The following is a 26,844-nucleotide window of genomic DNA, read 5'->3' on the forward strand; positions in this document are numbered from 1 at the left end:
GGCCCATGAGACAGGAAGGAAACCAGGGAAGGGTGGTTTCTGCATGCCAAGTGAAGAATAGATGTTAGAATAGAGTAATCAACTGTGTCAAATGCTGTAGATGGATCAGTTAAGATAAAAGCTGAGAATTGACTACATACAGAATTTAACACATGAAGGCCATTGGGAACCTTGACAAGAGCAGTTTCAGTTGAATGATAGTAAAATACTGATAAGATTGGGTTTAAGAGAGAAGAGGAAGAGAGAAATTGGAGGAAGCAAATATAGGTAATTCTTTCAAGGAGTTCTGCTCTAAGAGAAAACATTACTCTGAATCTCCTCTTTCCCTTCCCTCTGTGTTCAAGTTCTTTGTTAACCTCTGTGCTTTCAACCTTTCATTGGGGACTGTTCCCAAAACACAACAGATTTGTTTTCCTTGTTGCCTCATTGCTTAACGGTGACTCTTACTTCTCTACTAATTACCACTCTGTCTGTGTCTCTGATTCCAACCTTTCAATCAAGATCAACCCAGTATCTCCACTTTCTAGAAGACAGGTATAGATGGATGCTATACCATCACCTCAACTTCAAAATATCTCACAACTGACCTCACCTAAAACCTCTTCTATCCTTATTTCCAGCATAATAATTTACCCGGGCATATAATCTGGAAAGGATAAAGTTAAAAGTTTTTGCTTCTTTCTAATATTTTTTGCATTGAGATCCCAAATCTTTTTGCCCCTTCTCAGTTTTTACAACCAGACCTTAAATTGTGCCCCTAGCCCTAGATAAACCTCCTATCTGTGCTTCCTGTTTGTTATGTCTTTCTAGCCCTTCTTCGGAGAAGGCAATGGCACCCCACTCCAGTACTCTTGCCTGGAAAATCCCATGGGCGGAGGAGCCTGGTAGGCTTCAGTCCATGGGGTCGTGAAGAGTCGGACACGACTGAGCGACTTCACTTTCACTTTTCACTTTCATGCGTTGGAGAAGGCAATGGCAACCCACTCCAGTGTTCTTGCCTGGAGAATCCCAGGGATGGGGGAGCCTGGTTGGCTGCTGTCTGTGGGGTCGCACAGAGTCGAACACAACTGATGCAACTTAGCAGCAGCAGCAGCAGCTCTTCTTACGTAGTACTACCTACACAATCTTTCCTAAAGATCTTTTCACCTGTGTTGTCCCCATAGCATAATTGAGCCAAGTATCTAGTTAATAAGAACTCCTGGGGGTTTTTTTATAATTTTTATTTATTTTTTGGCTGCGTTGGGTCTTCGTCCTTTTGCATGGGCCTTCTCTAGTTGTAGTGAAGGGGGCTAGTCTCTAGTTGTGGTGTGTGGGCTTCTCATTGCTGTGGCTTCTCAGGCTCAGTAGTTGTGGCACATGGGCTTAGTTGCTCCACGGCATGTGAAATCTTCCCCAGACCAGGGATTGAACCCGTGACCTCTATGTTAACAGGCAGGTTCCTATCCACTATGCCCGTAGGGAAGTCCAAGACTCCTGGTTTTGAACTCACTTTATACCCTGAGGCAGTATAGTGAAGATAAATCTGATATTAGACTCAAAATTAGGAAATCAGGTTTTGTGCCTCAAATTGCACAAATCTAATTTCCCTGGGCTTCTTTGGCCTCAGGTATAAAATTAAGGCATTGGACTTAGCTGAACTCTGAGGTCTTTTCAAACCCTAAAACAGTGTTATTCAAATATTCTAGAATGTATAGGGCTCCCTGTTTAAAACTACTGGAGTTCAGCCTTAACTCAAACTAATGTCTAGGTCTTCTATAATCCAACCCTGTACAGTTCTTATATAAAGTATGTCCAGCTGTTTGGTAAAATACTCTCTTCCAGTCAAATTGATCTCCTTATTTTCCCTCTCCCATAAACAGATAATTTCCATTTCAGGTTATATGTTTGCATTGTTCCTTCCTTCTCTTTCCTCTCTCACTGCCAAAAGGTCTACTGGCATATTATCACCAATTTCCTTTAGATGGAACTCAACACTTGATACCGGAGAAGGCAATGGCACCCCACTCCAGTAGTCTTGCCTGAAAAATACCATGGATGGAGGAGCCTGGTAGGCTGCAGTCCATGGGGTCGCTAAGAGTCGGACACGACTGAGCAACTTCACTTTCACTTTTCACTTTCATGCATTGAAGAAGGAAATGGCAACCCACTCCAGTGTTCTTGCCTGGAGAATCCCAGGGACGGGGGAGCCTGGTGGGCTGCCGTCTATGGGGTCGCACAGAGTTGGACACGACTGAAGCAACTTAGCAGCAGCAGCCGCAACACTTGATATTTTGTATTTCCATAGAATCTTCTGTATGCATCTCCTGTTATTAAGGTGCTATTTCATTATTCATATCAGCTGAACACTCCCATGTTTTTTCTACTTTATATTCTAAGAATTATGAGCTACCACATATAACCCTTATATCCATGAAGCATTAATAAGCAGCCTGGTATTCATCTAATAAGCAAATTCTAGAGAACTCAACATGATTTTTTTTTAAGGTGTTCAAGCTTCTGGGAAAGGCAAAACCATAGAGACAGTAAAAATATCAGTGGTTGCCAGGGATTATTGGGAAAGGGAGAGATAATAGATGGAGCACAGATTTTTGGAGCAATGAATATATTCTGTATAATGGTAGATAAATGTCATTACACATTTGTCCAGACCCACAGAATATATAACAACAAGAGTGGAACCAATGTAAAATACGGACTTTAAGTAGCAGTTATGTGTCAATGTAGGTTCATCAGTTGTCACAAATGTCCTACTCCAGTGGGAGATGATAATAATGGGGAAGGCTGTGCATGTATGGAGGTGGGGGTGAGGGGAATAGGGGAATCTTTGTACCTTCCTCTCAGTATTATTGTGAACCTGTTGATAAAGAGTCAGACACGACTGAGCGACTGATCTGATCTGATAAAACTGCTTTTTTAAAAAGTCTTTTAAGAAATGAAGTCTTTATTGGCAGAATATAACAATACAACTAACATAAATAGATATGTAGACATCAAACAGAATAATTCAAAAAACTATAGTTAAAAGTGGAATATTTTCTTTCTTATTAAAGTTATGGCACTTTTTCTCTGAAATCATACTGTGAACATGGGTTTTAGAGTTAGGGCTCAGATGTCAGCTCTCCTGTTGTTTAGTCCTATAACCATTATCATTTTGAGCCTCAGTTCTGTCATCTGTAACATGGAATCTGACTACACCATAGCATTTTTATGATTGTAGCATTATTATAATGATGTTAAGATAATGGATGCAAAGTACATCTTACTATGCCTGGCACATAATAGACACACAATATTTGTATCCTGATGTTTTGATTCCCTGTTGTAACATCAGAATCCCCTCAAATGAACTGCTTTAGCCCAAATCCCCACCAGCCATTGTGCTGTGCAGATGGAAATCTCTTGGCCCTTTTCTTTAGTCTTAAAGACCAAAGAACCCTAAATGTTCCTGTGCATGTGAGTTCACTAGACCTTCCTTCACACTTTGGTGCATATCACAGCTGTTTTGGAGCATGTCCACTGCCAACTAGAACATGAGGTGCCTTTGCTCATACCCTGTGTTCATTCATCTGTGCTCAGAAGAAAATAAATAGGGTCCACCAGAAGCAAAATTAATCATTATAGAGAGATTAATTTATATTGAACATCTCCAGCCTCCACTCTGCTTCTGTCTCTCACTTGCTATGGCAAGTTATCTGTCTCTTTTTGCCTTCATGCCTCTTCTCCCTATCAGAAAGCAAAAAGATCAGATATGATCTTTATGTGAAACTTACTCATATGTCATTTTGCTAATTTTGTCCATTCATGTGCTGTCTCAGTTACAGTAGCTTTGCAATCAGTCTTGCTATCTGGTAGTAGTAGTCTTCCAGCACTTGGATACCTTGACAATATAAATATTAATAAAGATCAGGTGCTGAAGGAAGGGATGTGGAAGGACTGATACCCTCAACTTTTACAACATAGGGGCAGGAATAATAAATTTTTAAAAATTCATTAATGGAAATATTTAAAGTAATGAAGTCAAAAGAATAGTACTCATCCTTTACCTTGAACATGTCCAGTTCTCTCTTCTTAATACCTACTCATTTCCCATCTCACATACTCTAGAGGAAGGGTTACTTTGAAGCAAATTTAGAAAGATCTTTAGAGGCTGATATTTCTGTTGTGAAGAAACATTCAACTAAAATTTAATCTTTAGTTTCTGTATTAACTTCAAACAAAATTAAACTTAATTCTTTCTGTTGAAAGCATTTTTGTAAAGTGATTGTTTTCTATGTACCTTGCTATCTAGTGCATAGAGAAGTGTCTGGACTGATGATCATAATGTCAATAATAGTTATTTCAAGGGTGGTAGAATTTGAATGGTTTTCTTAAATTCTCTTTACTTTTCTGAATTCCTTAAATCTTTTTCTAGGTAAGTCTATAATTTTTACAAAAAAATAATAAAGTTAACTATTAAGCATTGAGAAAGAAAAGTAGTTTTAATATTAACAGTTTATTTAGATCATTTATAAGAATTTTAACTTTCAGGGTGCAGTTCTACCTCAAGAAATAAGTCAAGTAACTCAACATCATAAAACTGGCTTTAATGACAACAGCGTTAAGCCGAGAAAACATGAGCCTCACAGAAAATGTAAGTTATGAGTTAGAAAGTATACATATGGTGCTAAGTGCTTCCTTTTATTTTTATAAATTAACAGCTTTATTGTTATAACTCACATATCATAAAATTCATCCTTTTATTGTTCAATCAGTGTTTTTTTAGTGTTTTCACAAAGTTGTACAACCAAATGCTAGTATCTAAATTTAGAACATTTTCATCACCCCAAAAAGAAATATCATACTTATTAGTAGTCATACTCATTAGTCTGTACTTACTAGTCGTCATTCCCCTATCCCTGGCAACTGCTAACTTACTTCTGCCTCTGTGGATTGACCTGTTCTGGACATTTCCTATAAATAGAAACATAAAATACGTGATCTTTGAGACCGACTCCACTCACTCGGTGTAATCTTTTCAAGATTCATCCGTGTTGAAGCATATATCAGTACTTCATTCCTTTTTAAGACTGAACAATTTTCTATTATATGAATACAACGTTTTGTTTATGCATCCTCCCATTGATGGATATTTGGGTCATTTGCACTTTTGTGTTATAATAAATAATGCTGCTGCTACTGGTACTGCTGCTAAATCACTTCAGTCGTGTCAGACTCTGTGCAACCCCATAGACGGCAGCTACTGTGGATATTTATGTACAAATTTTTGTGTGAAAACCCTGGTGGCACAGACAGTAAAGCATCGACCTACAATGCAGGAGACTCAGGTTCGATCCCTGGGTCGGGAAGATCCTCTGGAGAAGGAAATGGCAACCCACTCCAGTACTCTTGCCTAGAAAATCCCATGGATGGAGGAGCCTGGTAGGCTACAGTCCATGGGGTCGCAAAGAGTCAGACACGACTGAGTGACTTCACTTTTGTGTGAACATATGGTTACAGGTCTCTTGAGCATATATGAATTAAAGGAATAACTGAGTCTTTTATTTATTTACTGAGTTAACTGAGTTAACTCTATGCCTAACTTTTTGTGGAACTACCACACTGTATTCCAAAATGGCTGGACCATTTTACATTCCCACCAGCAATACGACAGTCCAATTTCTTCACATCCTTCACAACACTTGTTATGGAGTGTTGTTATCCAACTTTTTTGTTATAGTCATCCTAGTAAATGTAAAGTGGAGTCTCCTTGTGGTTTTCATTTCTAATTCATTAATAATTAATAGTGCTGAACATGTTTTCATGTGTTTATTGGCTGTTTATTTGTCTTCTTTAGAGAAACATTCAAATCCTTTGCTCATTTTAAAATTAGGTTGTCTTCATGGGGGGAGGAAATGGCAACCCACTCCAATATTCTTGCCTGGAGAATTCCATGGACAGAGAAGCCTAGCAGGCTATAGTCCATGGGATCGCATAGAGTCAGACATGACCAAGTGACTAACACACACACCCAGGCCACTTGAATCTGCAGCCTAACCCAGGAGACAGATAAGGCACAGAGGGTGGCAGGATGAAGTGTCATTCCAAACCCTACAAGATAGGGGCAAGGTGGGGAAAGTGGACGGAGCCAAGAGACAAGCTTTCAGGGGTCCATGCCTGCGTGGAGGGCTTCCCTGAGGAGGAGGCAGGTGAGAAGAGGCCAAGAGGGTGTGTGAGTGTTGGCTTGCAGAAAGGGAAGGACAAAGGGTTCTAGGCAGAGATTAGAGGGCCAGCTGTGCAAGTAGCCACTGGGCCCAGGGTGTATGTGCCACACCACACTCCATGCCAGGGGTGTGGTGGGGTGCCTCTCCAGATCCTAGGCTGTGGGAAGGTGCTATGCTGCTGGGGTCCCAGGGACACAGGGCAGGCAGTACAAATTCAAACTTTGGCAGTGACACACCCTGCAAAGCAGATGAGCCCCCAGATACAATGCAGGTGAGAAAAGCCAAACACAGAAGGCCATAGAATGTGTGATTCCATTTCTACGAAACGTCCAGAACAAGAAAATCCACAGAGATAAAGAGTGGATGTGTGGTTGTCAGGGTCTGGGGGAAGATGGGGGTGGGGTAACGGCTTATGTGTCTCTCAGGCCGGAGGCAAGTGTGGAAGGAGCATGCACCCCAGTTGGGCACACACTCAGCTGGGAAAGTGTGCCAGCCTGTACCCCACTGCTCCTGGTACCCAGCCCCCAGCAGTGGCAGGCCCGGCAAGGGAGTAGCTGTGTCAGTGGCCAAGCCTTGGTGACCCCGTGGCCATTCCACCCTGAATTCTGGAAGGAGCAGGAGTGTATTGGGATGCAGCCTGCCCTCTCCTTGTACCCCTGGGTTTTCAAAAATCCTGGCCAAGCCTGGGCTTCTCCATGCTGGGCCTCAGGCTTCTCTTCTGGAAGATGGAACAACAGCATCGTCCTCAGTGGACAGTGGTCAAGTTTAAGGGTATTTGTACCCAGAAAAGACTGACTCAGCTGAGCTGCCCTTATTGACTCCTTGGAACAGCCATTGGGTTCTGGGTTCCATCAGGAACACTCAGTGCTTTTATTAATGACACCAGCAGCAGCAGCAATAGTAGTAATAACAATAATGGGAGAACTAGTGTGAGAACATAAGAACCATGACCTTGCACTTTCACATACTGTGGCAATTGAGTTCAAAGCCTCAGGTCCCCTCTCCTAGGAAACCGTGCCCCTAAGAAGTCATGTCCATGTGAAAATGCCACGCCCCTTACAAGCCTTCAGTTCTCCACCTGCAAAGTGAAAGAGCCAAATACCCGAAGTTTAAATCAAACTGGGTCAGGAACACTGCCCAGAGGGACAAATCAGCTAATCCTACCTTGATTTACAGTTTTGGTCCCCAAGGAATTCTCTCTTTTTCTCTCTCTCTCTTTTTTGTTTGTTTGTTTGCATCCGAGTTAAAAATACATTGCTTGGAAATAAAATTTTTTAAAGTTAGGTTGTCTTTTCGTTCTTGAGTTGTAAGAGTACTTTTAATATTCCATATCCTATGAAGTACTTTTTATGTTCTATATACTATATGCTGTTCAGATATTTGATTCGCAGCTATGTGCTATCATTCTGTGGTTGTCTTTTAACTTTCTTTACAGTGTCCTTGAAGCACAAAAGTTTTAAATTTTGACCAAATCCAATTTACCTATTTCTGATTTTTCTTTAGTTGCTTGTGCTTTAGGTATCATCTAAGAAACCATTACCTAATTCAAGGTCACAAAAATTTACACCTGTGTTTTCTTCTAAGAGCATTACAGTTTTAGCTGTAACATTTAGGTCTTTTTTCCATTTTTGAATAAGTGCGTATATGGTATGAGTCCATATTCACTCTCTTGCATATAGACATCTAGTTGTCCCAGCACTATTTATTAAAAGACTGTTCTTTGCTCATTGAATTTTCTTTGCACTGCATTGAATTGTCTTGGCACCCTTGTCATAAATCAGTTGACCATAGATGCATAGGTTTATTTCTAGTCTCTAATTGCATTTCACTGATCTATATTCCATCTTTTTGTGCACAACACATCATCTTCATTACCATAGTTTTGTTATCAGTTTTGAAATTAGAAAATTTGAATCCTCCAACTTTGTTTTTCAAGATTATTTGTCAAGTTCTGGTCTCTTGCATTTCCGTATAAATTTTAGGATCAGCTTGTCTATTTCTGCAGATATGGCAGCTGGAATTTTTATAGGGATTATACTGAATCTGTAGACCACTTTGGGTAGTATTGTCATCAATACTACCCAATAAGCCTCTCTATTTCTTTCAACGATGTCTTATAGTATTCAGTGTATAAGTCTTGAATTTTTTGTTAAATTTATTAATAAGTATTTTATTACAGTTGTCAGTGGAGCTGTTTCCTTAATTTTGGGAGCATATTGTTCATTACAATTTATAGAAATAACACTGACTTTTGTATATTGATCTTGTATTCCTCCACCTTGTTGAACTTATTTATTAGCCCTAGTTTTTTGTGGCTTCCGCAAATGTAGTTTTACTTCTTCCTATACAATCTGGGTGCCTTCTATTTATTTTTCTTGCCTCATTGTTGTGGCTATAACCACCAGTCAAATAGAAGTGGTGAGGGTATGCATCCTTGTCTTGATCTTAAGGGTAAGCTTTCAGTCTTTCATCATTAAATATAATGTTAACTGTAGGGTTTTGGTAGCTGCCCTTCAAGGTGAAGAAGTTTCTTTGTATTCCTAGATTGTTGATTTTTTTTTAACCTAGGAGGGATATTAGTTTTTGTCGCATGCTGTGTCTTTGACTTTTGAGATGATCACATGGATTCTGTCCTTTATGCATTCAATGTGTTTTTTTTTTCACTGATTGTTTTTCATATGTTGAACCAACCTTGCATACCTGGAATAAATCCCACTAGATCTTGGTGTATCATCCTCCTTATACAGTACAAGATTCTATTCACTGGTATTTTGTTGAGGATCTTTACATCTGTATTCATAAAGGACATTTGTAATTTTCTTGTGATGTCTTTAATTTTGGTATCATGGTAATACTGGGCTCATAGAATGTTGGAATAACACTTTGAAAGAACTCTAGCCTGATTCTAATCTCAAGTAGCAGCCAGGCTATGGATTTTCACCAAAAATATACTACCTGTTTTTTTTTTTCAAGGCTTCATGGAACTGGAGAGTAAGAGAGAGAACTGGGCAGGGCAAGTTAAAATGTCACAAAACTCACTGTTTTTACTAGATTCAGTCTTTTTTCTTGAAGAAATACATCCCAGATTGTTGCAAGTCTTTGATTAATTTCTATCATTCTGAAAATTAGGATTCTGGTGATTTATATTCATTTTCTTGTTGCTTTTATGGAGAAAAGAATTTGTAGAGGTCCTTCAGTATTTTTGCTGATGTCACCTCACTAACCACATTTTGAGATAAATTTAAATTTTATTTAGAGTAATCCAGTTACCTTTTTATGTATATAAACACTTGCCTATTACATTACTCCAGGGACTTCCTTGGCAGTCCAGTGGTTAAGACGTCATGCTTCCACTGCAGGGGCACAAGTTTAGTCTTTGGTTGGGGAACCTAAGATCTTACATGCTGCAAGGCATGGCCAAAAAATTTAAAATAAATGAATAAATAAATTCAAATTATATTACAGATTTTTGTTAAGAATATGTGCAAGTATTTTGTTGTTAATATTCTCTAACGTATTTTATGTATTTTGACTCTTCATTTGTTTCAGTAATCCACTGTGTTTTAGGCACAGTAGGGAGTACAGATACACATATGAGAATCTTCATCTTACAGTACTTTTTCTCTTCTCTTGATCATAGTATTCCAAAATTGTATCAAATTGCTCTTCATGTTCAAAATATGACTCTTTTGTTATTCATTTATTTATTCAGCTGTTTTATGTGCAAGGTATTGTTTTAGGTGCTGGGGATAAGTCAGACAAGTTTTCTGACCTAATGGACTTTATATTCTAAGGTTGAGACTAATAATAGGCAGAGTAAATTCCATAATCTGTAGTAATGATAAATCTATGATGAAAAATACAGCAGAGTAAGAAGATTGAGTGATGCAAATGCTGTTTTAAATATGGTAGTCAAGTAATACCTCTCCAAGGACACATTTGAATAGAGACCCAAATGAAAGGGAAATGGAATCAGCTTACTGAAGAGCTTTCCAGCAGAGGAAATACCAAGTGCCGAGTCCTGAGTCTAATTGATTATATTTTATATGCACATGGTATTTTATGTATTTATATATTTCCTATAGTTTAAGAATAGTCTTTATAAAATGTTTTTCTTCTTTTTTTTTTTTTTTAGCAGGAGTCTTTTTTTTTTTTTTTTTAAACTTTACAATATTGTATTAGTTTTGCCAAATATCGAAATGAATCCGCCACAGGTATACCTGTGTTCCCCATCCTGAACCCTCCTCCCTCCTCCCTCCTCATACCCTCCCTCTGGGTCGTCCCAGTGCACCAGCCCCAAGCATCCAGTATCATGCATTGAACCTGGACTGGCGACTCATTTCATACATGATATTATACATGTTTCAATGCCATTCTCCCAAATCTCCCCACCCTCTCCCTCACCCACGGAGTCCATAAGACTGCTCTATACATCAGTGTCTCTTTTGCTGTCTCGAACACAGGGTTATTGTTACCATCTTTCTAAATTCCATATATATGCGTTAGTATACTGTATTGGTGTTTTTCTTTAAAAATTATTTTGAAAAAACTTTTCTTGTTTTATAGCTTTGGTTCAGATTTTTGTTTTTGTTTTGCACCAATGTGTGTGTGTGTGTTAGTTGCTTAGTCGTGTCCGACTCTGCAACCCCATAGACCATAGCCCACCAGGTCCCTCTGTCCATGGGATTCTCCAGGCAAGAACACTGGAGTGGGTTGCCATTTCCTTCTCCAAAAGGAATTACAGAAAGAAAGTGAAGTCGCTCAGTTGTGAACAACTCTTTGTGACCCCATGGACTGTAGCCTACCAGGCTCCCCAATCCATGGAATTTTCCAGGCAAGAGTACTGGAGTGGGTTGCCATTTCCTTCTCCAAATATCTATATGTTATTTTTGTTTCTTTTACATTTTAAGTTAAGTATAGATTCTGCTGCTGCTGCTAAGTCGCTTCAGTCGTGTCTGACTCTGTGCGACCCCATAGACGGCTCCACCGTCCCTGGGATTCTCCAGGCAAGAACACTGGAGTGGGTTGCCATTTCCTTCTCCAATGCATGAAAGTGAAAAGTGAAAGTGAAGTCGCCCAGTCATGCCCGACTCTTAGTGACCCCATGGACTGCAGCCTACCAGGCTCCTCCATCCATGAGATTTTCCAGGCAAGAGTACTGGAGTGGGGTGCCATTGCCTTCTCCAAAATATAGATTCATGTCCCCATAAATCTGATAATTAAAGCTTCAAGATTTTATAGTTAATTAAAATGTTTGTGATTTTTTCTTCAAGTTATTCTTTATATAAAAGTGTGTAAGCCATTTACATTATGTGGAATTCCAATTAGTTTTCTTGTGTGTCTCAACAAAGGTTTAATGTTGAATCCAGGAATTCTTCCTTGGCTTCTTGTCTTACCCTCTCTGTTCTCCCTTCCCTTCTCATCTTTGTGCCTTCCTTCCCTTTTCTCTCATTCCAACCCCTCCCTCCCTTCTATCCATTCCTTCTACTTCTTTCCTCATCCTCTCTTTCCGTTTGTGTCCCTCTCTTTCTTCCTCCTTTTTTCTTCCTTTCTTCTTTTCTTTCCTTCTTCCTTTTTCCCTTCCCTCCTTCCTCTTCTAATCTATCCTTTTTCATTTTCTTTCTGTTCTCCTAATTTCCCCTTAACAAGAATACTAACATAGCTTCCTCATTGGTCTCTAACTCCTTGTATATAATAGGCCACTGCTATATTTTAATTTTCTTAAAGCTCAATTCTGATCAGATTCCTACCTGATCAAAACTTTTCTGTGATTATGCCCATTACCTCCAGTGTAATTCCATAGTCTTCAGTCCTTGGCAGATTATGGCTGCAGCCTGCTCCTCTAGTTCAACTAAGCTGCATTATACTTCTTAGCCTCCAGCAGAACTTGTCTATTTAGAGTGCCACAAATATTCCTTGCTTTCTGCTACTCCTATTATTTGTCTTTTCTCTTATTATTTTCTTTGCTGAAATACTTAGCCCCCTATTCTGCCCTTTGGAAACTTGCCGTTCTACAAGACTCAATTAGATGCCACCTTTCTTTTTCCCTTGTTGTTGCCTGTATCTTTTCTCCCCCTCATCTAGATTACAAGTTCTTCAAAAGCAGGGCCTTTTTCTCCCTCCGTGGAATTCAGTGAATTCTTTAGCACAGTGCCTTGCTGTGGTAAATATTTGGTAAATTTAATAGGTATGGAACAAATTTCATTTAACAGAATTTCTATTTTCTTGTGTCTAGTTAAAGAAGAGTGTAAGAGTCCTAAAACTGAAAGTCGGTCACAAAAAATGTCAAATAGGCAGGTAAGCTTCTTAAAATCAAATTTCTAGTAGTCCACTTTTTATTGGAATTGGTGGCTCTGTGGCATCTGCCTTAAATTTGCAGCCCTTTCAACCTGATTCATAATGTGTGTGGCAAGAGGGTTGCTGAGCCTATCAGTCCCTTGGATGGGAGGTTGCGCAACTAGAGTCCAAGACTTGGAATTAGAGATACATTCTGGTTCTGCTGTTTCATGGTTCAGTGGCCTTGAGCAAATCACTGCACTTCTCACAGCCTCAGTTTCTTCATCTTTAAAATGGAGACTAAAATATATCACTTGTGCCTCTCATTCATTATATATAGTCTGGTGCTACTGCTTAGTCCCTCACTCTTGTCCGACTCTTTGCTACCCTATGAACTGCAGCCCTCCAGGCTCCTCTCTCCATGGGAATTCTTTACCAGCTGAGCTACCAGGAAAGCCCTATATAAGTACTTACAAACATGCCTACTTATATGAGTGTGTGTACATTTTATATATAAACTATTTGGAAATACGGGCTGCTGTCCATGGGGTCACAAAGAGTTGGACACGACTGAGCGACTAAGCATGCATGCATGTTTATATATTCAATGAAAGTATATAGACCAACATGGAAAAGTTAACAGTTAATTCTGTGGAGTTAGGTTAATAAGAGAAACTGAGATCATTTATATTTTATTTTAAGAGTTTCTGCTGATTGATAGTCTATATACATTTTATAATAAAAAACACTTTAAATCACATGTACACATGTGTATACTTCACATGTGTGCATTTTATATGCATATTATGTTTTATAACAAAGTGTTTTAAAAAGTTAGATCTCTTATAAGCTATATTTATAAAAGATATCTTAGCAGATATCTTGGCACATAACAGGTTCTCAGTAATGGAACCCATTAATTTTCAGATACCAATAAAGGGTTGAATTACATGACTTTCAAACCTTCTCCTTCTGAAATTCTTATGCTATAATTTCCTTTCTTCTAGAAAAGGGGTTCATAAACTCTTTAGTGCTGTGGGCCTCTTTGGTGAAGTATATGGACTCTTTCTGAGAATAATAGTATTAATGTTACAATAAAATATATAAGATTTGAAAGAAAACCAATTATATTGAAATGCCATTAGAATCACCACCATTGTATTAATAGTTTATTGCCTACATTCATAATTGAAGGGAATGCTAAATCTTATTTAGAAATTAATGGAGGTTAAGATGTAATTTTTTCCCTCATCAAGTTTATGGGCCCCCCTTTTTTCTTATGATATAAAAGAAAAAATAACACTCCAAAAAGTTGGCAGTGATTTATTTAGAATACTGTTAAGTAGTAACTATAATTTTATTTGCACAAAAACCCATTCTTACTCTTTTATAGGCATTTGGAGGGCCTGCCAAATGTAATATTAAGCTACTGAAGAGAAATGAAAATTCAGAAGTCTCAGAAAATCAAAAGGTTGTGACTGGTTATCCAAGTGGTGTTGATAAGGTAAAAGACCATTCATTCAGTTTATCTTCCCACACTTTAACACTTGGAAAGACGAGTGAGTGAAAATTAAATGATCAATTTTGTACATAAAACTCTTAGTGATTTTCAGGTCCTTGTACTTTCAAAACTTCATGCACAAAATATTTATTCTTTTAGCCTAATCCTGGAATTGAGAACTTCTTAGCATCCTTGAATATCTCCAAAGAAAGTGAAATACAGTCATCTCATCATGAAGAGCCTCCAAGTGAAGAACATTTGTCACCACAGTCATTTGCTATGGTTCGTATTTTGTAGGAGCTTGTACAATATGGTAATTTTATTATTGTTGGCCATACGTACCCTGTGCAACAGTTAAGATACCTTCTCTTACATAGACTGATGTGAGGCATATTATTTTCATCCTGTGAGGAAAACTGGGCTGTCCTGGGCAATTTAGCCACCATAGCTCCCTTGTTTTTCTTTTTTTTTTTTTCATAGTTATTTTGTTTTTAGATTTTACTTAGTTCTTTTAAGCTGTTTGCACATATGAAATTGCATTGTGTTTCTTTTTTTTTTTTTTTTAATTTTATTTTATTTTTAAACTTTACATAATTGTATTAGTTTTGCCAAATATCAAAATGAATCCCTTGTTTTTCAAACATTGTTCCCAGACTGTTTGGTCAGAAATTAAGCAGGAATGATAATTATTATTTCTTTGCCAGGAAATGTGGATTTTTTTTCAACTCTATTGATTTTCCTTATTCTTTATCTGAATGTAGTTATTGTCTTAATTTTTAACAATAGAACTTATTAAAAGGAGGATCAGTAAGCTCTGTAACTCTAAGTTTAACTTTTCTCTCTACCCCCACCATCTCCACACTAATCATTTTCAAAGCAGAAAGGAACTCGGATGCTTAAAGAAATTCTAAAAATTGACAGCTCTGACAGTATGGATCATAAGAATGAAATGAAACAGTTTGGTAATGAAGTCACTGTTTCCTCTAGTAGAAGAGATGAATATGGATCTTCCTCACAACCTAAACAAAATAAGAAATTGAGTAAGTAAGCTAAGTACTTAATAAGAAATTAAGTGAGCTAATAGCCAACTTCAAAAATTCAGTTCATTTGGTTTTTTAATCTTGGAATTTTTAAAGATAAAACTACTTTTATTTTTTTAAGTATAATGAAGGGTAATAAGTGTGTTTTCTTATGCTTATGTCATTACATAACAATGTATTAAATAACTGTAACCAGTAGATCTCTAATTATCTTCTTGTAACTACTTAAATTATACTGTAACAGATACTCATTCTGTAGATTCCAAACCTAGAAAAGTTTTTACATTTTAGCTTTTTCTCAATAATTTAAAAATTATTATGTAATTTAAATATATTATTTAACTTTTATCTATGAAATAACATTGCAGATGTCTGTTGCAGTAATTATATGACATATATAAAGCAGTTAGCACTGTGTCTAACACATCCTAGGTGCCAATAATTGGTATTAGTATTATGTTAAAATAACTTGACTCACATAAAAAAGAAGAAGCTGTAAAATCAATTAAAAATAATTAATGGAGGCACACATTGGAAAGTGGCACTCACCATAAGTCTGTGAAGCCTACAGCATAACATGTGGCACACAGCTGGACTTCACTAGATGTCGGTCATTGCCCCTAATTCTGTGTCCACTATACTTAATATTTGTCTCTGTAATTATCTTCAAAAGTCCACCAGGAATAATGGTAGGTGGGGACAAAAGTTTCTCAGGTAAAAAACATTTTGAAATAAGGCAATTTGAATTTATTAAGGATCAAAATCTGGAACAATATCAGAGCCTAGCTTCATTTATCTACTGAGTATCAGGATAAATAATTAAAATTCCAATAACTCTCAGGAAACAATATATATCATAGTGACAGATGTATTCTTGAAATAGAGCAAAATAAAATTTTAAAACAGTATCAGCTAAGTATGATCCCACTGTCAAAAACAAGTAACTTTTACTATATTTCAGTACAGTAAAAAGTATTATATACCTTAGAATGAAGAGCTCAGAACCCAGCCCATGTAACAGAACTAATTATGACTTTGGGCAAGCCACTTATTTTTTAATCTATAATAGTTAGAGGTTTAGATTCATTCTCCGCTAGGGTGTGCTTTTGTTCTGTTGGTGAGTTTCTTGATTATAAAGAATGTGCTCTTTCAGAATTTTTAAAATCATATTCTATATAAAGGCACTTGGAAGGTTTGATTTCAGAAAAAACATTCAAGAAGCACTATTTTAGAGCAAAAAACATTGATCCATGTGGCTCAGAAAGTAAGATGGATTTTGAGAAAACCAAAGCTGAAGCCTCAAAACTTAAGAATTTTAACACAAGGAACTCTACTCAGTGATCTGTGGTGACTAAATGGAAAGAAATCTAAAAAAAAGAGTGAATATATGTATACATATAACTGATTCATTTTACTGTACAGCAGAAACTAGCACAACACTGTAAAGCAACTATACTCCAATAAAATTAAAGGAAAAAAACATTAAGAATTAATTATAAATCAGCTCAAGAAAGCCGTTTGCTTGTTTAGATTTTGCCTACAATGTGTTAATCTCTCACGATGTTAATTTTTGGCAGTCATCAACTTATATTTTTTAATCTTTATCTTAATTATATATCAGTAATTAATTATAATCATCTAAAAATCTTCATTTAGTTCTAGTTATTTTAGGCAAGACTAAATAGTTCTTACATTTGCTTCATAGGAAATGTTCCTCTTTTCACTTTCTAACTATGTCTTACTTGCTGTTCTGTAAAGCCCTGCCATAATTGCATAGTTTGAATTATCATTTAATGTAGATACGTCCTTTTCTCTTTTTTTTGTAGCATCTTATATGAACAAGCCTCACAGTGCTAGTGAGTACCATAATGTTCAGTCTATGGACAGTGTGTGCTGGCCTACTGGCCAGATTCCTCCTATGTCCACACCAGTAACTGAACTTTCTCGAATTTGTTCCCTTGTTGGAATGCCACAACCAGATTTCTCCTTTCTGAGAACACCACAGGTATGGTAAACTACTGTTCTTCTGTTCGCATAAGTTATTATCACTGAGCTTAAACAAATCAACTGAAAATCTTTGGCTGAAAATAATATAGTGGAGCTGGTATTTTTCACTTTATGAGAAGCGTAGATGAATACTTTTCCATTTATGCATAACCAGAGCCCTCATGACACTGACAGGAACTTGGGCAGCAGGTCACCTCGCAGGATTCTTCAGAGTGGTGACAGGGCTAGGGGTCTTGGCGTACAGTGCAGCTGTCAAACTGTTTGGTCTCAGAAACTACCCATCTTTTTTTTTGAGAACCCCAAAGAAATTTTGTTTACTTGTATTATATCCATATTTACCAAATTAAAAATGAAAAAATTTTAAGTAGTTAATTAAAAATGACTTTTTGAAAAAATTTACTGAGAAGAATGTCATTGCCCTACATTTTTGCAAGTCTTTTCCATCTTCTAGATTAACAGGAGAAGCTAGATTCTCATCTCTGCTTCTTACTATCCATCTCTTGTAATACATGGTTTTGGTTGAAATACATGAAGAAAATCTGACCTCACACGAATGGTTGGAAAAAAGAAAGAAAATTTTAATAGCCTTTTCATATCATTGTGGATATTTTTTGATAAACAACATTAAAACATGGTATTTTCTTTAAAGTTAGTGCAGTTGTAGAATTTGAAATTATATTAATGAACGTTTTGTTCTCTCTATACTTATGAGAAAGAGAGAGTGAAAAGAGCAAATAACATTTTCATATTATTATAAAAATAGTTTGAAGCTCTGGAAAGGGTCTCAGGGACCTCTGAGGTCCCCATACCACACCTTGAGAACCACTACAGGAAATCTGTTTTATCCTTTATCCAAACTCTTGACATATTCTTACCTAAAACAACCATTAGTAATAATGGTAATAATACTATGTTAGTATAATGATACTGTGTTAGTATAATGATACTAACATAGTATTAATAATAATAGTAATAATACTATACTTAGTAATCAGATCAGATCAGATCAGTCGCTCAGTTGTGTCCGACTCTTTGCGACCCCGTGAATCGCAGCACGCCAGGCCTCCCTGTCCATCACCAACTCCCGGAGTTCACTCAGACTCACATCCATCGAGTCAGTGATGCCATCCAGCCATCTCATCCTCTGTCGTCCCCTTCTCCTCCTGCCCCCAATCCCTCCCAGCATCAGAGTCTTTTCCAGTGAGTCAACTCTTCACATGAGGTGGCCAAAGTACTGGAGTTTCAGCTTTAGCATCATTCCTTCCAAAGAAATCCCAGGGCTGATCTTCTTCAGAATGGAGTGGTTGGATCTCCTTGCAGTCCAAGGGACTCTCAAGAGTCTTCTCCAACACCACAGTTCAAAAGCATCAATTCTTCGGCGCTCAGCTTTCTTCACAGTCCAACTCTCACATCCATACATGACCACTGGAAAAACCATAGCCTTGACTAGCCAGACCTTTGTTGGCAAAGTAATGTCTCTGCTTTTGAATATGCTATCTAGGTTGGTCATAACTTTCCTTCCAAGGAGTAAGCATCTCTTAATTTCATGGCTGCAGTCACCATCTGTAGTGATTTTGGAGCCTAGAAAAATAAAGTCTGACACTGTTTCCACTGTTTCCCCATCTATTTCCCATGAAGTGGTGGGACCGGATGCCATGATCTTCGTTTTCTGAATGTTGAGCTTTAAGCCAACTTTTTCACTCTCCACCTTCACTTTCATCAAGAGGCTTTTGAGTTCCTCTTCACTTTCTGTCATAAGGGTGGTGTCATCTGCATATCTGAGGTTATTGATATTTCTCCCAGCAATCTTGATTCCAGTTTGTGTTTCTTCCAGTCCAGCGTTTCTCATGATGTACTCTGCATATAAGTTAAATAAGCAGGGTGACAATATACAGCCTTGACGAACTCCTTTTCCTATTTGGAGCCAGTCTGTTGTTCCATGTCCAGTTCTAACTCTTGCTTCCTGACCTGCATACAAATTTCTCAAGAGGCAGATCAGGTGGTCTGGTATTCCCATCTCTTTCAGAATTTTCCACAGTTTATTGTGATCCACACAGTCAAAGGCTTTGGCATAGTCAATAAAGCAGAAATAGATGTTTTTCTGGAACTCTCTTGCTTTTTCTGTGATCCAGTGGATGTTGGCAATTTGATCTCTGGTTCCTCTGCCTTTTCTAAAACAAGCTTGAACATCAGGAAGTTCACGGTTCACATATTGCTGAAGCCTGGCTTGGAGAATTTTGAGCATTACTTTACTAGCATGTGAGATGAGTGCAATTGTGCGGTAGTTTGAGCATTCTTTGGCATTGCCTTTCTTTGGGATTGGAATGAAAACTGACCTTTTCCAGTCCTGTGGCCACTGCTGAGTTTTCCAAATTTGCTGGCATATTGAGTGCAGCACTTTCACAGCATCATCTTTCAGGATTTGGAATAGCTCAACTGGAGTTCCATCACCTCCACTAGCTTTGTTCGTAGTGATGCTTTCTAAGGCCCACTTGACTTCACATTCCAGGATGTCTGGCTCTAGGTCACTACTACATAAATATGACTACTTTCTGAAAAAGCATTTTTCTTAAAAATCTTTTTTATCAAAGGAAAAAAGTATACAGTAAAGAATTGTCATTCAAATGTAAATATAAAATCAGTCAGAACTTCAGAGTTTTTAAGATTTTGGCAGTTAATTCATGTTAGTAAAATGTCTGCTATTTAAAGGATGGTGGAAAGCAGGGGTCAGCACATTTTTTCTATAAACAGCCAGATAGTAAATATTTCAGGCTCTGTGGGCCATGTGGTCTCTGTCACTTCCCTCTGCAGTTATAGTAGGTATAGGCAAACCATAAGAGTGGACTTGGCTGTGCTCCAATAAAATCTTACGTACAAAAACAAGTAGGAAACCTAGTTTCCTGATCCTCGATGTAAAGAAGAAAGTTTAGCTGACTTTCATTTACAATAGGATTCCGACCCTTCAGCTAGCTTAGAGATAGATCATTTTAACTTTGTAAACACTGAAAGATAAGGCAACAGTTTTAAAGTTTTTGTATCATAACTGAAAACTTAAGCTATAGTCCCTCTTTGAATTCTTGAAATTTTTTTTTACAGAATGTTAGATGAAATTATTCTACTTGTTTAAGCTTTCTAGAAGGAGGTCAACTTCCTGGACAGATAACTTCATAAACATTCCTGTTCTCTTTTTTTAGACAATGACAGTTTGCCAGGTAAAATTATCTAACGGCTTACTGGTACATGGGCCACAGTGCCATTCTGAAAATGAAGCCAAGGAAAAAGCTGCATTTTTTGCTATACAACAATTGGTGAGAACTGCCCATGAATTCTCTACTAAATCTTTAAATAATCCCTCTAGATGTTTCTGATGCATTGTTTTATAACTTTAAATACTTCCATAGGGCTCCTTAGGAGTGAATTTCCCTTTGCCTCCACCAGTATTTCCAAGTTATCCTCCAGCTGTACCACCTGGAACCATTCCTCCAGTTTTTCCCCAGCCTACTGGTAAGGTATCTTTCTCGTCTAAATATTTACCATTTAATTATTGTTTTTAGTAAGTTCTTTTAAGAAGCATCACTTCAAGGAAACCAAGAAATGATCTAAATATCTCAGTAATGTAAGGAGTTGTAAGGGGTAAGCCTGAAACCAGAGCCTGCAGATTTATCTAGAAATGCAGGGAGTATTAAACTGGTTATCTCTTCTCTTTGCCCAGACTCCATTAAACTGAATAATAAACTATTTTAAATGTGAACCTATAAAGACAAAGAGATGAGAAAAGAAATATCAGCACATTAGAATTTTTTTTGCATTTTATTTATTTAATATAAATTTATTTATTTTAATTGTAGGTTAATTACTTTACAATATTGTATTGGTTTTGCCATACATCAACATGAATCTGCCACAGGTATACACGTGTTCCCCGTCCTGAACCCCCCTCCCACCTCCCTCCCCGTACCATCCCTCTGGGTCATCCCAGTGCACCAGCCCCAAGCTTCCTGTATCATGCATCCAACCTGGACTGGCGATTCGTGCACATTAGAATTTGAAAACAGTTTGTGATGAGAAAAGAAGAGAAATAAAAACCAATGCAACAGAGTAGAGTTATGTTCAGACTGAAGAGTGAATAAAAGAGGATACAAACCAAAAGATGAGCAGATTGTCCCTCACAGTTCCCAAGAGATTCACAACTTGAAAGTGTCAGACACTACCAGTGGCATGGCCTGAAAAGAGGGGGTCAGTTCAACATCTGTAGCAAGAGTGATGGAACCCCTCCCCAGAGCCTTCACCCACACAGTCAAGCAGTTAACATCTACAGGCGAAAGCCTGGAGGTATGGTCTCCAGAAGGTTCCATACATATGAGACACCAGGTACAGAATAGAGAATGAGATACTAGGCTGGAAACTGAGGTTATATAAAGTTCCTTTTCCCATCCTATTCCCACACTGTAACAAGCCTTAGCCCAGATAGGAAGTTGGGGGATGGTTTTTTGAGAAATTCATTGAATTCCAAGCAAAAGACCCACCAACTTTTGGAGGATGTCCCAACCAAAAGGCTGGCTCACTATTCAGTCATCCTAGGGAGAAGCTGAGGATCTCAAGTCATCTAGCCCTACACCCTCCCAACACTGACACTGCTTCTAATCATAGTTTTAATGTCTTGGTCTTTAATATGAAGAAGTAATAGACTACTGAACATTTTAGGAAAATCTCTATAAGAGCCTGCTGCTGCTGCTGCTAAGTCGCTTCAGTCGTGTCCGACTCTGTGCGACCCCATAGACGGCAGCCCACCAGGCTTCCCCACCCCTGGGATTCTCCAGGCAAGAACACTGTAGTGGATTGCCATTTCCTTCTCCAATGCATGAAAGTAAAAAGTGAAAGTGTAGTCGCTCAGTTGTGTCCAACTCTTAGCGACCCCATGAACTGCAGCCTATCTGGCTCCTCTGTCCATGGATTTTCCAGGCAAGAGTACTGGAGTAGGGTGCCATTGCCTTCTCCACTATAAGAGCCTAAATGAAGATAAATGAAAGGGATCTGGAGATAGTGTTGGAAAGAAGAGAACTTCAGAGACAGCTTTGGTTAGCATTCTTATGAAATGAAACAGTATTGCAACCAAAAAAAATTAAGAACAAGAATTCACGAATAATAAATAATTGGAGAACAAAAATTGTAGAGCCAAAATTTTAAAATTCAATAGGTAAAGCAAAGTCATAGAACTCTCAGGAAAAAGATCAATGTAAAAGGAGGAAAAAAAGAAGTAAGAGAGATTTAGAGGAACTGTCCATACATCCAATACCTATCTAATTGCAGTTCCAGAAAGAGACCAGAGATCATGGGAAGGAGGAAAGTTATCAAAGAAATAGTTTCTTCTGACCAAGGGACATGCATCTATAAACTGAAAGGGCCGCCAGATGCTTAGCACTAAATGAAAAGAGACACAGATTGCCTTGGAATTTAGAATACCAGTAATAAAGAGAAACAATAAACAAAGCAAAAACAACACTCAGTTGTGGATGTGACTGGTATGGAAGTAAAGTCCAATGCTGTTAAGAGCAGTATTGCTTAGGAACCTGGAAGGTTAGGTCCATGAATCAAGGCAAATTGGAAGTGGTCAAAAAGGAGATGGCAAGAGTGAACATCGACATTTTAGGAATCAGCAAACTAAAAAGGACTGAAATGGGTGAATTTAACTCAGATGATCATTATATCTACTTCTGTGGGCAAGAATCCCTTAGAAGAAATAGAGCGGCCATCATAGTCAACAACAGAGTCCGAAAGCAGTACTTGGATGCAGTCTCTAAAATGACAGAATGATCTCTGTTCATTTCCAAGGCAAACCATTCATTTTCACAGTAATCTAAGTCTAAGCCCTGACCAGTTAATGCTGAAGAAGCTGAAGTTGAACGGTTCTATGAAGACCTACAAGACCTTTTAGAACTAACACCCAAAAAAGATGTCCTTTTTATTACAGGGGACTGGAATGCAAAAGTAGGAAGTCAAGAAATACCTGGAGTAACAGGCAAGTTTGGCCATGTTGTATAAAATGAAGCAGGGCAAAGGCTAACGAGTTTTGACAAGAGAACACACTGGTCATAGCAAACACCCTCTTCCAACAACACAAGAGAAGACTCTACACATGAACATTACCAAATGGTCGATACCGAAATCAGATTGATTGTATTCTTTGCAGCCAAAGATGGAGAAGCTCTATATGGTCAGCAAAAACAAGACCAGGAGCTGACTGTGGCTCAGATCGTGAACTCCTTATTGCCAAATTCAGACTTAAATTGAAGAAAGTAGGGAAAACCTCTAGACCATTCAGGTATGACCTAAATCAAATCCGTTATGATTATACAGTGGGAGTGACAAGTAGATTCAAGGGATTAGATCTGATAGAGCACCTGAAGAACTATGAACAGAGGTTCATGACATTGTACAATAGGCAGTGATAAAGACCATCCCCAAGAAAAAGAAATGCAAAAAGGCAAAGCAGTTGTCTGAGAAGGCCTTACAAACAGCTATGAAAAGAAGAGAAGTGAAAGGCAAAGGAGAAAAGGAAAGATATACCCATCTGAATGCAGTTCCAAAGAATAACAAGGAAAGATAAGAAAGCCTTCCTCAGTGATCAATGCAAAGAAGTAGAGGAAAACAATAGAATGGGAAAGACTAAAGATCTCTTCAAGAAAATTAGAGATGCCAAGGGAACTTTTCATGCAAAGATGGGCTCAATAAATGACAGAAATGGTAGGGACCTAACAGAAGCAGAAGATATTAAGAAGAGGGGGCAAGAATACATGGAAAAACTATACAGAAAAGATCTTCACAACTCAGAAAATCATGATGATGTGATCACTCACCTGGAGCCAGACATCCTGGAATGAGAAGCCAAGCGGGCCTTAGGAAGCGTTACTACAAACAAAGCTAGTGGAGATGATGGAATTCCAGTTGAGCTATTCCAGATCCTAAAAGATAATACTGTGAAAGTGCTGCACTCAATATGCCTGCAAATTTGGAAACTCAGAAGTGGCCACAGGACTGGAAAAGGTCAGTTTTCATTCCAATCCCAAAGAAAGGCAATGCCATAGAATGCTCCAACTATCGCACAGATGCACTCATTTCACATGCTAGCAAAGTAATGCTCAAAATTCTCCAAGCCAGGCTTCAACAGTACATGAACCTCCAGGTGTTCAAGCTGGTTTTAGAAAAGGCAAAGGAACCAGAGATCAAATTGTCAACATCCACTGGATCATCGAAAAAGTAAGAGAGTTCCAGAAACACATCTGTTTTATTGACTGTGCCAAAGCTTTTGACAGTGTGGATCACAATAAACTGTGGAAAATTCTGAAAGAGATGGGAATACCAGACCACCTGATCTGCCTCCTGAGAAATCTATATGCAGATCATGAAGCAACAGTTAGAACTGGACATGGAATAACAGACTGGTTCCAAATCAAGAAAGGAGTACGTCAAGGCTGTATATTGCCGCCCTGCTTATTTAACTTATATGCAGAATATCATGAGAAACACTGGTCTCAATGAAGCTCAAACTGGAATCAAGATTGCCAGGAGATGTATCAGTAACCTCAGATACTCAGATGACACCACACTTATGGCAAAAAGTGAAGAACTAAAGAGCCTCTTGATGAAAGTGAAAGAAGAGAGTGAAAAACTTGGCTTAAAACTCAACATTCAGAAAACTAAGCTCATGGCATCTGGTCCCATCACTTCATGGCAAATAGATGGGGAAACAGTGGAAACAGTGAGAGACTTTATTTTGGGGGTCTCCAAAATCACTGCAGATGGTGATTGCAGCCATGAAATTAAAAGACACTTGCTCTTTGGAAGAAAAGTTATAACCAACCTAGACAGCATATTAAAAAGCAGAGACATTGCTTTGCCAACAAAGGTCCATCTTGTCAAGGCTCTCATTTTTCCAGTAGTCATGTATGGATGTGAGAGTTGGACAATAAAGAAAGCTGAGCACCAAAGAATTGATGCTTTTGAACTGTGTTGTTGGAGAAGACTCTTGAGAGTCCCTTGGACTGCAAGGAAATCCAACCAGTCCATCCTAAAGGAAAATCAATCCTGAATATTCATTAGAAAGATTGATGCTGAAGCTGAAACTCCAATACTTTGGCTACCTGATGCGAAGAACTGACTCATTTGTAAAGACCCTGATGCTGAGAAAGAATAGAAGGCGGGAGGAGAAGGGGACGACAGAGAATGAGATGGTTGGATGGCATCACCGACTCAATGGACATGAGTTTGAGTAAACTCCGGGAGTTGGTGACAGACAGGGAAGCCTGGCATCCTACAGTCCATGGGGTAGCAAAGAGTCAGACATAGCTGAGCGACTGAACTGAATAAAGAGAGGTCAGAGATGAAGGAAAAATACAAATAAAAGATCAAAAATCAGAATGTTTTTGCATCATTGAACAGAGACTAGAAGCTAGAAAGCAGTTGAACATTGATTACCTCAAAATCCTGAGACAGAATTAGTTTCATCTCAGATTTCTCTCTAAAGCTAAAGTGTGAATCTAGTGCAAGGGTAGAATGAAGACCTTTCAGACAGGCACATTTTCTTATTATGTACTCTTCTTTAGAAGTTACTGAATTCTGCATCCAAAAAGCAAAGCAATAGTTTTTTTGTTTGTTTGATTGTTTTAAAGAAAACCATGAAACTAAAGACTTCCCTGATAGCTCAGTAGGTAAAGAATCTGCCTGCAATGCAGGAGACTTTGGTTTGATTCCTGGGTCAGGAAGATCCCCTGGAGAAGGGATAGGCTACCTACTCCAGTATTCTTAGACTTCCCTTGTGGCTCAGCTGGTAAAGAACCTTCCTGCGGTGTGGGAGACCTGGGTTCAATCCTGGATTTGGAAGATCCCCTGGAGAAGGGAAAGGCTACCCACTTCAGTATTCTGGCCTGGAGAATTGTCCATGGGGTTGCCAAGTGTCAGACACGACTGAGCGACTTTCACACACACACATGAAACTAAACTGCACGATACCTAATATGCAATGAATGGAAATTCCAGAATGCCAGCTGCTCAGCAGGTGTAGAAAGTAACTGGTCTCAACTGAGAGGGCAGAGGAAGGTCTTGGCAGGTGAGATAATGATCTGATAGATGGGCAGCATTTGGAAAAAAAACATGAAGGATAGATGCATAGAAGACTAAGGTGCTTTTAAAAGATAATTACTCTTAAAAGAGTTTTTTTAAGTTTTACAAGGAACAAAAAATAATCAGAGTACCCTACTTGGCTTTGAAGTGATAATATTTATATGGTGACATACCACAAACACTGTATTTTTTAAACGAATATTATAATATATTGGGAGGACAGGGCGAGTAGTGAAGTGTGGTATAAAAGAACTGAATTTTGATCTATCATAGTAGTTTTAGTCTAAAAATGCCTAACGTTGAAAAATCAGCTAGTAGTATAAGAAAATTATTGAACAGTATGCAAATAAATAGCTAAAACAATTAAACCTGGGAGGCACCAGATGACTGCTATATTTTGTTGAAAACCCTTTTTATTACAATATGTATGTGTATAATTATTTTTACTTTGATTTGTTTAAAAAATGCAATTTGTCTGAGGCCATAACTTACTAAGTAGCAGTAGTAGCATTCAAAAGCAAATCTATCTGTTAACAAAACCCACAATTTTGTTACTATACTACACTGGCATTCCTTTGCCTGTATAAACAATGGTTAGTCATAAAATTTTTATGGCATAATAAATCTGATGTTTTCATATAACTCAAGGTAGTAAGTCCACTATAACTTGGAAAATCCATTTTGATTGCTTTTTCACTTT

General features: G+C 38.0%; 1 protein-coding gene across 4 annotated transcripts in view; it reads left to right on the forward strand.

Annotated features, from left to right (window-relative positions):
• Positions 1–26,844, forward strand: part of XRN1 (5'-3' exoribonuclease 1) — a 112,441-nt gene that overhangs the window by 79,040 nt on the left and 6,557 nt on the right. For all 4 annotated transcript variants that reach the window (XM_027544378.1, XM_027544387.1, XM_027544395.1 and 1 more), the window contains exons 33-40: positions 4,528–4,630; positions 12,436–12,497; positions 13,870–13,980; positions 14,137–14,259; positions 14,858–15,017; positions 16,844–17,022; positions 20,219–20,332; positions 20,426–20,528. In XM_027544378.1, coding sequence (XP_027400179.1) covers positions 4,528–4,630; positions 12,436–12,497; positions 13,870–13,980; positions 14,137–14,259; positions 14,858–15,017; positions 16,844–17,022; positions 20,219–20,332; positions 20,426–20,528 — 955 coding nt within the window. The remainder of the gene's footprint in view (positions 1–4,527; positions 4,631–12,435; positions 12,498–13,869; positions 13,981–14,136; positions 14,260–14,857; positions 15,018–16,843; positions 17,023–20,218; positions 20,333–20,425; positions 20,529–26,844) is intronic.

The sequence above is a fragment of the Bos indicus x Bos taurus genome, chromosome 1 (assembly GCF_003369695.1).
Source record: "Bos indicus x Bos taurus breed Angus x Brahman F1 hybrid chromosome 1, Bos_hybrid_MaternalHap_v2.0, whole genome shotgun sequence".
NCBI classification, from domain to species: Eukaryota; Metazoa; Chordata; class Mammalia; order Artiodactyla; family Bovidae; genus Bos; species Bos indicus x Bos taurus.